This window comes from Necator americanus, chromosome III, assembly GCF_031761385.1.
Source record: "Necator americanus strain Aroian chromosome III, whole genome shotgun sequence".
In the NCBI taxonomy this organism is placed as follows: Eukaryota; Metazoa; Nematoda; class Chromadorea; order Rhabditida; family Ancylostomatidae; genus Necator; species Necator americanus.
The window spans coordinates 13,195,784-13,211,934 of record NC_087373.1 but is presented as its reverse complement, the minus strand read 5'-3'; the positions used below and the strand labels follow the sequence as shown (position 1 = coordinate 13,211,934).

At 37.4% G+C, this 16,151-nt stretch overlaps 3 protein-coding genes across 4 annotated transcripts in view; 2 read left to right on the top strand and 1 right to left on the bottom strand.

Moving 5' to 3' along the window:
- Positions 1-1,565: 1,565 nt before the first annotated feature.
- Positions 1,566-7,033, bottom strand: RB195_009445 (uncharacterized protein; the record flags this gene model as incomplete). Its single annotated transcript, XM_064189999.1, has 5 exons — positions 1,566-1,636; positions 1,714-1,939; positions 2,006-2,102; positions 4,469-4,632; positions 4,791-4,883. The coding sequence occupies 5 exons, from the start codon at positions 4,881-4,883 to the stop codon at positions 1,566-1,568; spliced, it is 651 nt and encodes a 216-aa protein (XP_064047582.1).
- On the top strand, positions 5,848-11,374 carry RB195_009444 (uncharacterized protein; the record flags this gene model as incomplete). Its single annotated transcript, XM_064189998.1, has 3 exons — positions 5,848-6,032; positions 8,900-8,976; positions 10,290-11,374. The coding sequence occupies 3 exons, from the start codon at positions 5,848-5,850 to the stop codon at positions 11,372-11,374; spliced, it is 1,347 nt and encodes a 448-aa protein (XP_064047581.1).
- A 2,754-nt stretch (positions 11,375-14,128) lies between these two features.
- RB195_009443 (uncharacterized protein) overlaps positions 14,129-16,151 on the top strand; it is a gene marked incomplete at both ends in the record, with an annotated part of 30,645 nt that continues 28,622 nt past the window's right edge. For both annotated transcript variants that reach the window (XM_064189996.1, XM_064189997.1), the window contains 2 exons: positions 14,129-14,194; positions 16,086-16,120. In XM_064189996.1, the coding sequence (XP_064047578.1) occupies positions 14,129-14,194; positions 16,086-16,120 (101 nt within the window). The remainder of the gene's footprint in view (positions 14,195-16,085; positions 16,121-16,151) is intronic.

The following is a 16,151-nucleotide window of genomic DNA, read 5'->3' as shown; positions in this document are numbered from 1 at the left end:
ATCTTGATATGGAGGTCCCGGGTAGGTTCAAAAATGTTAAAAAAATGTTTTTTTCTATATGGGAACAAATTTTCGAAAAAAAAATTACCCTATTCATGCCTTCATCTATTCTACACTCTGTGACCCTATAACGAACGACACGTGAGTATTTCCTTTAATTATTTTATATTAAAACATCAGATGTTATAAAAAAAGAAGTATACAAATGTATAGAAAAAAATTACCTAGGAAAAAAAAAGAATAAATAAACAGTCCATGCGAACAAGTTCCTGAACCCTGCGTTTTTTTACTAGTACTTTTTATTGCTGCCGTGAACGCTAACAAAATTAGATTGAGATGCTCCTTTTACAAAAGTTAATGTTCAGTAGTTTTGCACAAGATTATTTGCTCCTTGCTGCACTAACTTGCTACATAAATTGTTTATTCCTATTCCTACATAGCTTATAAGCCTAGTGCTACAACATATCACTGATTACATGTCTTACACTGCAATCTCAGACATATATGTTAGTATTTGCACTATAATTATATTTATGTTCCTTCAAAATTCTTAAGCCTAGTGATATTTTATATATAACTGGTTATTCTTACGCCTAATAACATATATATATATATATATATATATATATATATATATAACTGCTTACATGTCCGCAAACTGTAAGTCTAAGTTTATATGTTAGTTTAGGTCATATATGCGCGAAAATAGATAATATAGCATTTCTATTGTTTTCAGATAGCAGTTTATTAATTGTTATCTGTTTAATTTGTTCTCATAGCTTATATTCCCTCTTCTGGACTTGTTCGCAAAAGGCCGGCCAGTCAAAATACGGTACCTGTAAATATCTCCGCACTTGAGCACTGCGAGAGCAATAAACAAGAGATTGAAGACGCATTAGAATCGGCTAATCTCTCCGGGCCAACCTTACACACTAGGTTGCTCCGCGAAAATCACGCCTATTACAGTAGGTAAGGATATAAATCTGAAGGATAGCTAGCAATAGTGCAAGCCTTCAATGTACAACAGACGTAAAACCAAAACTAATTCGTACGAACGTGCAGCTGCTCTAGTTTTGACCTTAGAAACACCAGTAATTAATCGAACATGAGCACAGCAGCAGCCACTCCATGTTTCGTCTCCGCATCGGAATAGACGCTACTGACCCAAATAGACGCGCGCGATAAATAATGTAACTACACGTAGGTACTTTCTCTTAAAGAGATAACCCACAACGTATTACTCACCATACCTCCCAATATAATGCGATGCAAACAGCACACTATTTGTCAACAAATTTTATTCATCACATACATAGCAAATAAAAAAAGGGAATAAAAAGGAAAAGGTTTCGATACATCACCGCTTGTCAAGTTGGGCATAGGCAGCCCTTCTCTTCCAGTTCTGCGCGTAGTCCTCCAACATTGGAGAACCCGCCGAATATTGCCGCTTTTATCGTACTTCTGAGGAACATCTTCCTCAGATCACTGGGCACGTCCGCCCTTTCACTATGGTTAGTTAGCCATAGTTCACCAAATGAGAGGGACACTTCAGGTTTGTCCCCCCTTCATGGCGATTTGTCTTCTTTTCCCTTTGCCCAACACTTATAATCCCCCAACCTTGTGTTAACTAGCACACCTGAAAGCAGAACCCAATAACAACATATAATAAAAAAAGGGGAAATCAAAATTAAACAAGAAAGCACACAAACTCACAACTTTCCATAATCTCCTTGTCCTTTATTATCACTGTTACTTTAACAGTGCGATCCCTCTGAATTTCTATCATGGTTCTCTCCCCCTCCTCTCTTATCAAGTACGAGGAAACGGTCTCCTCCTTCATTATGGTCCAGTCGCTGACCCGACTGAACCTCACTTCTCTCGTTGCTAACGGCATAATTCGCCGTAGTGCGTGTAGGTCGTCCGCTACACGCATTAGCTGCTGAAAAAAAAACAAAGAGAGAGAATTAACATATAAATAACTTTTATTTTGCTAACATCAACTCACCACTTCTAGAGCACGATTTTTTCTTTCCGATTCATTGAAAAGGTCTTCGAACACTCTTCTTTCTTCTACCAACCTATCCCGCTCACTCCTCCGCTTCCTATTAAAAATAAAAAGCAATATGTATCATTCCCATATCTTGTTTTCTTTTACACAGTAACACTTAAAAAAAAGAGTAGACGATAATTAATATAAACCACTTCACTCACTTCTATGTCCCTTGCTATTGCACAGGACCACCCTATTGTTTCACCACTTCTGTTTGGTGCTGGAGACGACATTCTTTTTTTTTGCTTCGGTTTGCAACAACAATCTGCAAAATTATTTTTACAGTATCACCATAATATGATAAAAATATGCTTGGCAAACATTCGATTTTTTTTATTAAAAAAAAAGAAAAAGAAGAGATAGCAATATACGTACGACCAACTCAGTCAGAGTTCATTAAAGTGACGTAAAACAAAGCACAAGTAAATTCGCATCTCCAATTGTTTTGGTTAAGAAAGGCTCCAATAAAGATCAATGGCGATTCACAGTAGATTATCGTCAAATTAACGCCATAACTAAAAACGGAACCTATTGTATTACACATATTCAGGATATAATTGATCTAGTTAGTGGAAAACAAATTTACAGCGTTCCAGATTTCAAGAGTGGATTTTTTCAGATTCCTCTTGAACGCAAACATAAAGAACGCACCGCATTCTCATTATTTTTAGGCCTCTTTCAGTTTACAGTAATGGCCCAAGGTTTAAAAGGTACCCCAGGCACATTCCAAAGAGTTGCAAACAACCTCATCCGCGAATTGTGTGCGTGTTGTTTCGCATACACTGATGACATAATAATTGCTAGTCACTCAATACGTCAACATTTTTTTTGATTTAGAAGAACTTTTTCAACGCATTGCTAGCTTCGGAATGAAACTAACCCCTGAAAAATGTTCTTTTTTCCAATCAGAAGTAAAATACCTTAGCGTTCTAATTAGCAAAAACGGCACTCCACCCAACCCAGACAAAGTTGCAAGCATCGTAAATATCCCGCATCCAACAGACAATAAATCTGTCAAATCATTTTTAGGCGCCGCATCCTATTTCCGCCGCTTTATTCCAAGATTTTCCATTATCGCCACTCCACTCAACAACCTCTTAATCAAAAATGCTTCTTTCTTATGGACAGATGAGCAGGAACAAGCGTTTTTGACCCTAAAAAATGCTTTAGTTGAAGCACCAGTTCTAGTACCACCTAAACTAGGACAACCATATCTCACTCATACCGACGCATCTACCATCGGTATAGGCGCATTTCTTTTGCAAGTTAGTCGCGACACTTGCAAAGAACACCCAATTGCATATTGCAGCCGTCCACTTACAAAATATGAGAAAAGCTATGCAGTGATTGAACTTGAAGCACTAGCTATAGTATTCGCTCTCAAGCACTTTTACCCACACATAGCTGATGCAAAAATCACTCTAGTTACCGATCATGCTCCATTAAAATCCTTAATGCATCGATCAGACCTTGTAGGACGCCTTGCTAAATACCAAATAACAATGCAGGCGTACGATATTAAAGTTGAATATCGTGCAGGAAAACACAACATTCTATGTGATTTTCTTAGCCGATATCCAGTAACACAAACGAATTCCGTACAACTGAATTCGTTCCCTTCCCTTGAGGAAATACAACAATCCCAAGTCCTTTCTAAATATAATGACTTAATTCAATTTCTCAAAGGAAATTCACAAGAACCCCCCAACAACTTTCGGAACGAATTGGATAAATATTCCCTTTTCAACAATTGCTTATATTACACATCCAATACGACACCTCAATTAATCATTCCTGATCTAAATTTGCAAACTAAAATCATTCATACTTTTCATGAAAATCAACTTATTGGATCCCATTTTGGAATTAGAAAAACGTATAAATCAATCTCAGCAAAATATTTTTGGCCACAAATGTGGAACTCAATCACCAATTTTGTACGTAGTTGTCCAATCTGCCAGAAAATCAAAACTCCTTCAGGTCACATTATACGTGAAGAATTAGGAACCTTCCCAATTCCTTTACGACCTTTCGAACGTATCCACACGGATATCATTGGACCCCTTCCTCAATGTATTAATGGAAACAGATTTATTTCTATAACAGTCTGTGCATTTAGCAAACTAGCAATCTGCACTCCAATTCCTAACCAAACAACAGATATTGTGGTAAAAGCACTAATCAACGATGTCATAGCCAAGCATGGAATTCCTAACGAAATAGTATCTGACCGTGGTTCTAATTATACAAGCGAAGTATTTTCACAGATTAACAAGATCTTAGGAATATCTAACAAATTAACAACAAGTTACAACCACAAAGCAAATGGGCAAGTCGAAAGAATGGTAAAAGTAATCACAGATTCTCTAACCGCATATTGTTCAGATGCTAAAGATCTGTGGTCAGACTTTCTCCAACCTATCGCCTTTGCTTATAACACCACCATAAACGACACTACAGGATACAGCCCATTTTTCGTTGCATATGGAAGACATCCAATCACTTGGAGTGATTTCGTCCACCAACTGCCAACGACCATATCTTACGCCACCGATAGTTTTGCAGACCAATTCAGCACTGCCCTGCAAACCACAATCATCGAAGTCGGAGACCAAATTGCCAAACAAACAGAAAATACAAATCAGGTTACGACTTTCACAACAAAGTTTTCTTTAAAGACGTTTCCATTGGAGATCTTGTCCTATTACGTGACGATACCGTTCGTCCCAAATTCACTCACTAAAGGAACGGCCCTTTCATAGTTGAACAAATTTCTCGTCCTAATGTCACCATCATCAATCTGATCGGTCGACAGGAACGACAACTTGTTCATATTAATAGATTGAAAATTTATTTTCCTCGTTCTTCGTCCGCTAATGTTTCCACCTCTAAACAAATACTATATTCACCAACAAATATCCAAAAGGAAACATCAGATGACTCAGAACACAACTTACGACGATCACACCGTCTTCACTTGAAACGTAAATTTTTCAGCACTCACCCTTTCCAGCAAGAGAATTAAAAAAAGTGACAACTACCATTAATAGTTGTTGAAAATTCTCTACCGTAAGTTTCACTTTCCTTCTGCATACCGCCGCTCCTATGCGTTGCACCTACCACATGATTTCTTTGAACAGGCGTTTCAAAGAAACTCAAAAAAAAAATCCTCTTAAAAACCAAGCACTCACACTTTCCAAATTACGCCCATACGTTGAACGCAACCTTGTGTGCTGTGCAATAGTTCAACATATGACCTACTCGCTTGTATTTTATAAACATCACATAAGATTCTGTTTCCCATCACATAAGATTTCTTTTCGCCTACTTCACTGTCAAAATGTTAACATGTTAAACTTATAACATTGTTATCCCTTCAATCCCGAAAATTAGAATTATACCTTTAAGAGATTAATTTATTACGACAGTATAATCACACGTTTTACAGTTATGTATTTTTTTTGTTCTTGAACTCACTTATGTAATAACGATCAACAGACGCCTACTCTACATTCTTTTTGTTCTCTCTGACAACCTATACGAACGTACCAGAATACGTACATCAGCCTCATCCCACATTTGAGAGTCGTCACAAACCCACTTCTCTCATGTGCACATCTCCTACTCTACTTTCTATTTGTTACAGCTCGAGGACGAGCTATCTCATTGTTCTGCGACAGGTGACAGTCGAAACTAACCCGTTCACTGGATCCTCCGCCTATAGCTTGACAGTTCATTAGCTCATTTAAAGACGATGTCTACCTATGTCTTCTACGTCAAATACGACTATTTACGAAATGCCGTCATACAACTCACGAAACAACTACTTCTCTACATCGTGTCTTAGCGCTCGAGGACGAGCTTTCCGAAGGAATGGAGATGTCGGGATGCAGCTGCTGACTACTGACATACATCAGGTGTTGTCAGAGGCAGTCCGCCAGCGAGACGGCAGTCTCGTCTCCTCGGCCACGCCACCCGGCTGGTACGAGTCCCTCTTTCCCTCTCCCCACTTTTGACGTCTCAAACGTGTAACAATAAATATTTATAATATACGTTTGAACTCCCAGAACACAATCGAGAATAGGAGTGCACCCTATTATCTTGATAAGTCACCCTTTTTGACTATTATACGAAAGAGCATTGCTCTTTAAGTCGTATATGATGCTGAGAACAAATTGTCCCTTGGGAAAATTGTAGAAGTCGGTCAGTCGCAGTTTCGACCAGCCTTGAGGAGTACTTGAATGCGGGTACAGATGACTGCGATTGACTGATTCCTGCAATCCTTCACCTGGCACTTTACACTAGTAACGACCTCAAACACATTTCTGCTCCCTTGGAGCGTTCAAAAATTGCGTATGGCACCCGTGTTTCAGGGGTCATCGCGGGCAATTGGGAAAAGTTTTCAACCAGCAATAAACGCACCTCGGCAAAGCCTCATTGGTCACGTTATCGCCTCTGCGCAAAGCTGATCTGTGTACCTCAACAAGGGCATACAATTACAGGTGCTGCGTATCGCGCACAGGTAAGTGGATGCCGTATAACGGGTGAAGAACTCTTCGATCGATGGCTGGGTCGCGGTAATCAGCGAAGAACACTTGGCACTTTCTCAGTAGACGCGCAGTTTCATTTTTCTTAGAAGCTACAAGAGTGATCGGTTTTTAAAACTGGTGCTATCCAGAATTTTTCGTAACCAAAAGAAATAGACAATGAGAAGCGAATAACTAACAGCAAAGATTGTCCACAATTATTGGTATGACTCTAAGGACTGAAGAGCAAGTTTCTTTCGCAAATAGATGGCTTCACAACTGCAAATATTGAACTCGTTTTTTATTGCCCTCCCTCACCCATCATTCCAGAGCAATATTACTCTTACCAATCTCCACGGCTGTTTCCACATTCAGTCATTTCCTTCACGCTAGCATCACGTCGTAAACGCCGATCGGATGCGGCGCAGGTGTCGTTCGCGAGTAGTATCGCGACCATATGGTTGAAATCATACTATACAGAATCATTTCTGTAGTGTGTATTTCGCAATCCCAACCAAAAAGCGACACCTGTCCACCGCGATGAACGGGAGACGGGCGAGTTGCGAGCGGGAAGAACGCGACTTGTCGCGCTGAGGACCGTGGCACGGCCGAAAGGACGTGTCGGCGACTCGCTCTTCTGAGCGGTATTTAACAAAATCTAAAGGAGATGTGAACAGTCTAGAGAATTGGTGTCTGCCGTGAATGTACTGCTAGGATCCTTGGTGCACAAGCTCATTCATCTGAACCTATTCAATTCTTATTATTATTCAAATCGCAAACTGCCAATTTGACGACATTTGAAAACACTGTTGGTATTCATCACGTATTTTCTAGCCTTATACTTCTTCACTATTATCTTTTTATTGACTTTCATGCACTCTCTTCCTAGGCTCGGTGAGCACATGCCGCTTCGGCAATTGCGCCGAGTGTCATGTCATTTTGATCCGACTATACATCCATCTCATTTATAATTTTTGTAACACATGTAAAGTAATGGTGACGTGGGCGCCATTACCTCACATGGGAGTGGGTAGTACGCTCACTTATGTGAACTTCCAGGTACAACTGAATATCTCCTGAGCAGCTGATCATGTGTTGGTATCACTTCCGTCGGTCCTTAGATTTCTAGCGCTTCTGGTGAGAAAGAGTGTGTCAAGTGTTCTTCGCTGATTACCGCGACCCAACCATCGATCGAAGAGTTCTTCACCCGTTAAACGGCATCCACTTACCTGTGCGCGATACGCAGCACCTGTAATTGTGTGCCCTTTTTGAGGTACGCAGATCAGCTTTGCGCAGAGGCGATAACGTGACCAATGAGGCTTTGCCGAGGTGCGTTTATTGCTGGTTGAAAACTTTTCCCAATTGCCCGCGATGGCCCCTGAAACACGGGTGCCATACGCAATTTTTGAACGCTCCAAGGGAGCAGAAATGTGTTTGAGGTCGTTACGAGTGTAAACTAATGTCACCTGAATCCGCATTCGAGGACTCCTCAAGGCACCTGGGACACATGTGACAGCGACTGACCGACTCCTACAATCTTCCCAAGGGACAATTTGTCCTCAGCATTGTATTCGACGTTTAAAGGCAGCATGCCAGGAATCTGACGTGGTGAGGGAATCCACGGCAAGAGCTAGAGATATAGTTGTAGATTATGGGGTCAGAGATGGCTCCGCCCACCTCTCCCTAATCGTCCTGAAAAACGGAGTGGGAACCAAACCAGTTCTTACGAGAAACGTTAGAACACTCCTTCATATATACGTTCTGGTCCCAGCAGTAACCTATTTATAGCTTTCACTTGAATAGGGAGGCGAGGAGAACTCAGTGGGTTTCGACCACTGCTCAGCTGGATGCGGCACGGTACAAGGGTGGAAACTGAAATCATCGTAAAGAACGAAGTCTTCCACGTTGTTTTTTTTTACTGCAATTAGGTAGAGATGAGCGGAACCACCCCTGATCCCGCAATCTACGACCCCGTATAGAATTTGTCCATCGGAAGTCATAAGATTTGTGGGAACTTATGCCAGTGGAACATTTTTCGTTTGCATTGGTCAAGTTCATTTTTAATGCTTTTTGATTGATTAATGATTTTTTGGTTGATCATGCTTTAGTTGAAGAACTTAATTTTGTCCATTGAATGTCCTTTTTGAGCGGAGTTTGAGAGTTGAGTATTATACTGTTATAGGGAGGAGCTCATTACTCCATATCGCATCGTACCTCACACTCTGACTCTCATCTTGTCGTTTCTGATGGTTTTTCCTCCTGTCAATCAACATTCTATCTTAGCTCTTTTTTAATTGAAAGCTTTATTAATTATGTTGTGCAGTAATCCTCCTTACTTCTACCGTTCTTCCCCTGTTCAACCCTTATGCGAGCAGTTGGTCTCGATGCTTTCCGTCAATGGTGAGGGATAAGCTGCTACTGCTCCTTATGATCTCATCCTTCGATTCGATAATCACAGAAACGAGTATCCTGTTTGACTATTTTATTAACATCGATGTTCTTTGTAGGAAGGATAGAAAAGTTATTGTGGTTTCCATGATGCCACTTCTTTACTGGAAATCTTAACTGGTTTGGTTACTTTAGAATTAATGGGGGCGTTTAACAATTTCTGGAAATATCCGAGAAATCGCTAAAAACTCATTTGCACTACCTTCTTTCGCTGTTCTGAGTCCATTAACATTTTGTTAATTCAAATATGAGCTAGTTCCCATAAGCTATTCGCAAAACGACCAGTTGTGTGATTTGTGAACATTTGAAATCATTTGATTTTACGTAATTATTCGACACACTTGAGGTCTAGCAAAAAGAAAAACTGGTTTTTTAATTCTGTCGTTCACTTTGTATCTCTTTTCGGCCCACTCACCGAATGGTCATGTCATTGTAGGAGAATTGTTCTTTCAGCTGCGTAAACATCTCTTTTGGCAGCACAGCGCACTTTTATTTTCGAACAATCCGTTCGTTCAATACTCTCGCCTTGCCAACACCGCTACATTCCGTATGCGTAGGTGCACGCGTACGAGATTGGCACGTGTTCATCGTCTCTCTTTGCGATTTCGTCTTCCGTTCTTCATATCAAGGTAAAAACAGTAACTTCTCACATATTAAGAGAACTTCATAAGCATGAGCACATACATATTTCGTTCTTCCCTAACTTTCTTCACTTTCGTCTCTTCTACGTCTAATTCGTTCCGTGCTTACCATTTTTGAAAACTACTTCTGTTTTCTGATGAATTATAGAAGAATTCAGAGGTTGTCTGTGCCAGAGTTTCTTTCTGAATACCCTCTCGTAGCCGTTGTTTGTTTTGTTTTTGGATACAACACAAAAACGAGAAGTTATCCACGAATTTGATTGGCTCCTCATCCGTCCTAATTACCGTTGATGTTCTCGAAAACCGCAGCAAAAACGCATCAGCAGCATGGCGTGTGATTTTCGATACTGATGGCGGGACATCTCCTGGTGCATGCTTCCTGTAGCGCAGCAAACGGCACATAGAGGTCTACACAGCGCGACTTCGCACAGATCATTGATTTGATCAATATTCAATTCAATGAAAAAGGAAAGTTGTTGCCACAAAGTCCGTGATCCTTCTGAACGTTTGACTTCCAGTGTAAATTCTTTGCAATAGGACAATTGTAGCGTACGCCGTGCACTTTACGTAATTTGCACGTTTCAAAACGTACAGTTCTATGCCTGAATTAGTATAAGTAGATAGAGCAGACAATCCGAGTTGTATACATCCTCCTATTATTATTATTATTATTATTATTATTATTATTATTATTATTATTATTATTATTATTATTATTATTATTATTATTATTATTATTATTATTATTATTATTATTATTATTATTATTATTATTATTATTATTATTATTATTATTATTATTATTATTATTATTATTATTATTATTATTATTATTATTATTATTATTATTATTATTATTATTATTATTATTATTATTATTATTATTATTATTATTATTATTATTATTATTATTATTATTATTATTATTATTATTATTATTATTATTATTATTATTATTATTATTATTATTATTATTATTATTATTATTATTATTATTATTATTATTATTATTATTATTATTATTATTATTATTATTATTATTATTATTATTATTATTATTATTATTATTATTATTATTATTATTATTATTATTATTATTATTATTATTATTATTATTATTATTATTATTATTATTATTATTATTATTATTATTATTATTATTATTATTATTATTATTATTATTATTATTATTATTATTATTATTATTATTATTATTATTATTATTATTATTATTATTATTATTATTATTATTATTATTATTATTATTATTATTATTATTATTATTATTATTATTATTATTATTATTATTATTATTATTATTATTATTATTATTATTATTATTATTATTATTATTATTATTATTATTATTATTATTATTATTATTATTATTATTATTATTATTATTATTATTATTATTATTATTATTATTATTATTATTATTATTATTATTATTATTATTATTATTATTATTATTATTATTATTATTATTATTATTATTATTATTATTATTATTATTATTATTATTATTATTATTATTATTATTATTATTATTATTATTATTATTATTATTATTATTATTATTATTATTATTATTATTATTATTATTATTATTATTATTATTATTATTATTATTATTATTATTATTATTATTATTATTATTATTATTATTATTATTATTATTATTATTATTTATTATTCCATTTCTTTAAGGGATTTTACATTGGTTTTTTTGAAGGCATCTGCGACCCCGTATAGGCATAACCCATCTGAAACCAGCACCACCCCCTACGCGTGGGGTGATGCCTTTAAATCACAAATTAATCCGTTGATTTAAAGAGTGTTTTTTCGTATCTACCTGTTTCTTACAAAAAATTATGTGCGAAATCGTTTCGCTTTTAAAACGAATAGTTTCCTCAAAATGCTAAACTGTTCTGTAAAAATTGCTCCTAATAATCGCAGCTAATCGATTCGAGATTAGCATTCTGGATAGCTTTTGAAATTGAGTAAGCGGAAAACGGAGCCAACAATCAGTGCTTATAAATGAACAATTATATCACGTAGGCCATCATCATCAATCATCACATACTCGCTGGATTTCTCTTGCAGCTTCATTCTTCTTTCCTTTCTTTAGTAACCTCTAGAAATCCATTGTGTTCTATCGAAAAGAAGTGAATCCAATGATCCTTACAAAATTATAACCTTTTATTCTTCCCCACCCCCCCCCAAACAAAAAAATATACAAAAAAATTTTTTATCCCAAAACTCAAAAAAAAAACCCTCTTTTTTCCCCCCACCCCCCCACCAAAAAAAAAAAAAAAAAAATAAAATTTTTCAAACAAAACAAAAAGAATGATTTTGCTTATAATGATTCGTGAGTATTCTAAGAGGAGTTGTTGGAGAGGAGTCGCAGACAAGAATCACTGGAGTTTTTACTTAGTCGGCAACTCACATCCGACGACGTAGGCGGAACAACAGATGACTACAGATAAATGAATCCACAACGCATGGAAAAATGCAGCATAAAAACCAGTTAAACAAGATAAAAATTGGGAAAAATTGAGCAAGCGACAATTGAGAGATACCTTGTTATCGCATTAAAAGGAAAAACAAATGAGTTAATCCATGATTACTGGAGAGAATATAAATTATTTTCTATCGATAGAAAAATAAACAGGAAGGATCTTCTTCGCTTTAAAATGACAAAAATGAAACGTCACCAACATCAATGTTAGTTTTTAACAAAAAAGATTTGTCTGAAGAACTATTACAAGACGCAAGATGTGGCAAACAAATGTCTCTTCAAAGTAATCAGCGTCAGGCGTGTTGTTAGGACCCTATCCTCTCAAAAATCCAAAAAAAACTACTTTTCACTTGTCCTTTCTAAGCTAGCTGTTGATGTAGGAATTAAAAATAAAATATAAGAAATGTAGTTTCAAAAGAAATGGGGTAAAAAATTAATGAGTGTGTTGAAACAAAAGTAAGGTGATAAGAAGAACAATAGTAAAATGAATAAAATAAACGCAGATGAATAGAAATAAATTCGAAACAATCACGCGCGAATAAGAGGTGATCCTAGCGTTGTACACTGACCCTGATTGAGAGTAAGTCCGGGGCTAGTGCGTTTTTCGGCAGAGTTAAATAATCATTCATCACCCGATACCAAAAAACAAAAGGGATAGATTTGCGCTGATAGATAATTGTATACCTTAGAGGCCTTTCAATTTTTTTTTTCTGAATGATAGCTGAGAGGAAGATATGAACTTTAGCAAATTTACCGGGCTGTTCTTGACTTACTTTTTGAGGAACAAAAAGAAACATGAAAAAAAAAACACAAAACGGGATTCTAGTAGAAAAGTCCTTCCCTATAACGAATTAAAAACTGAATAAATTCTTAGGTAGTATCAGCTAAGTTATTGGACTTTATTCGATGTTGCGCACATTTTGACGCTCCGCAAAGATCCAAATCTACGCACTTTTTCTCGTTGCGGGACTACGGAGTTGCAATCTGCCTCTACTACCGTGCAAAATTGTACAGCATCAAATTTCGCGTGAACGTTTTTTATTAGCAACTCGTGCAGTCTATTTTATTTGGACTAATTTTATTTTTTCTTTTTCTTAAAGTGATAGTATGAAAATTCATGATTGTTCAGTGAGAAGTATGCTAATTTAATTCTATTACCCTAAATCCAAAATCCTTACTTATGCCACAATTTTAACTTAATCGTTTTAATAAAGGGGTTCAAACCCCAAAGGGCGACACACAAACCCCAAACTTTTATCTTAATAAAAAACCCAACAGAAAAATCTTCATAAAAAAGAGGCACATTTTATTTTATCAATTTTATTCAAACCCCCGGGGAAGCGGGGCAAACTAAAAAAAAAAATGGTTTTTCCCCCTGGGCCCCTTTTTTAATACAACATCACCCCTGTTTAATTCCATCTTTCTTATTAAAAAAATGATTGCAGAAAAAACGCGGTTTTTATTTACGGCTAACAAGTTATTTTTAGTAGGATCAAAATTTTTGCGTAGTTGTGGAATGTGGATTTTGAATTATTTATTTTATATTTCAGACGCCTAACGAAATTTATTGTTTTATTAAGTCATTTATAACGCATTATATTTATTCGAGTACTATATGGTTTGTCCTCATATTGGCAGCTGACTGTAAATACTGGATACAATTCTTAGCGCAGTATCGAGCGAAGTTAATCCAATGTCACTAATCAAAAATTAAAAGTTTTTTAACGAGTTTTTGAGAGGTGTTGGGGTGGGGCGAGAAGGGGGCCCCCGGCCGGAAAAAGAAGTTCGGGGGGGGGGGGGGGGAAGGGGGGAGGAAGAGAGGCGGCGGGGGGAGGAGGGGGAGGAGAAAAGAAAGGTTGGGGATGAAAGGAAAAAGAAGAAAGAAAAAAATAACAAAGCCTTCCAAAATTGGGGGGGGGGTTGGGCAGAACTATGTTCAAGGATGCCACGCCTCGGTCCGGGTAATCGCGTCGGGCTATGGGATCAGCCAGACGGTTTAGTAAAGAAAGTAAGTCATAGACTCAAATTTATCGGAGCTCAATCCTAATTAGACCAAGTTGTCTCTAGCTCCGATAGAAACGGCAACTGTGATTGTCCACATTTAAAACCAGTACCGGAGATAAGATCACCTATGGAGACCCGCTCACCGCCGTCCCACCAGTCAAGCAAAGCACCGAACTTTTCAAGAATATTCAAAAGGGAAATAATCAAAAGATCGAGAAAGAAAGGAAGAAGAGAAGTCTTCTTGCACTGCTATCGACAAATAGCCAGAGTGTCAATGCCAAGGCCAACAGAACAGTGGAACACAAAGCGAGACGAAGTTGTCGCTGTTGAAAAAATCAGCAAATAAACAATAAAGCAGATAATAAATAAACAACGAGCAACTTGGATATTTCGGGTGAGCTATGTGTAGTGTATGGACAACAGACAAATGAGCAGAACCATATTTCGTGGACAAGCACAAACCTACGGAGGCTGTAGATGAATAGACTCTTCCAGCTTACCGCTCTAAGAGAAAAATCAAGCAAAGGTATGAAGGAGAGGAGCGTTAAGGTTGCCACCAAAAATACAAAAAAAACCGCCACGGAGCCACCTTCGAGACGGCAATCCTGACTTCTCAACGAATTGCAAAGCTGAACCTATGTGAACTTATGTTAACTTATCTTGGGAAGAAGGCATTACAGTAGTAATCATACTGCATGTGCAACGTGTACATATTTTTCTTCTCGAAAGTCACGACAAAGAGCATTGGACGCGTCTTGCCGGCTTGAGTAGCAGCCGTTCGCAGGATGGTCCTATACCACTGAAGAGAACACTGAGAAAATTTGTGGTCAGCATTGAATGTACTTAAAGGCAACGTATCACGAAATTGACTCAGTGCAGAAACCCCAGGGAATCCGTAGAGTTCGGGTTGTGACTACGGAACACAGCTTTACTCCGCTCAACTTCTATTAATCGTCGTAATAAACGGTGTAGGAGACGGGCTTCCTTCCTAGGGTAAGTTATAACTCACCCTTCCCTCTGCACGCGCCATGAGCGAGCGGTCGAAGATCAAATATGCGTCTTCAAAGGTCTATTCAAGTAAAAGCAATGATTACGCTGCTGAGGAGACCGGAACGTGTACGAGGTTTTCGTACTACGTCAATTTCGTGATACCGTGCCTTTAACAGCATGTTCGGAGATACGTTCTCGACTACGAAAATAGAGTGTGTGAGGCAGAGGCACACGTGCTGAAGCACACGTCTCGCACTCAACTCGATAGCACATATTGAGCGCCGAGTTTATCAAATGAGTCATGAGCGTCCCGAAAAAAAAACCGCTGAGTCAATAGTGTAGATGAAGTTCTTGGCGAAGATCGATTACGTTCAGGAAGTTAGTAGGACAAGAAAAGCAAGACTGCTATGATTTCCTTTCTTCTTGCAAAGATAACAGAAATACTGGTGTTTATTATAAGAGAAGTGATGAACTAGGGGAGGATTTTCTTTGTTATGCGGAAACGACGTTTTATTGCACAAATCGCGTTTGATCTCATTCTTTTGGCCTCCGAAGTAGGCGAACTCTCCGAACAAATAAGCAGGAATAAAGGATTATAACAATCTCATGTCCAGCTCAATTGAAGAAAGAAAAAAAAGAAAAATCCTCCTCCGCACTTGCACGACACCAAATTCTAAATGTCATTGTTAGAAGGGTTTTTCGACATCTCTATAATTCCTCGGGAGGAAAAGTCACGCAAAAACAACTCCGTGTATCCGAAATGAGCACGACGTCATCTTGTAATCGAACGGGGTGGGGGCATGGGCGCCGGCCGTTCGCACTCACCGCTGTTTGCCCTGGAACGAAGTCGGCCGACGTTTTCTTCACTGACCTCTGGTTATCAATGAAAATAAGCAGCACTGTAGACTACGACTGCGATAGTCAGCCTCATTGGAACCATGTGAGTTTTGTTTCATCTTGTTACTTCGATT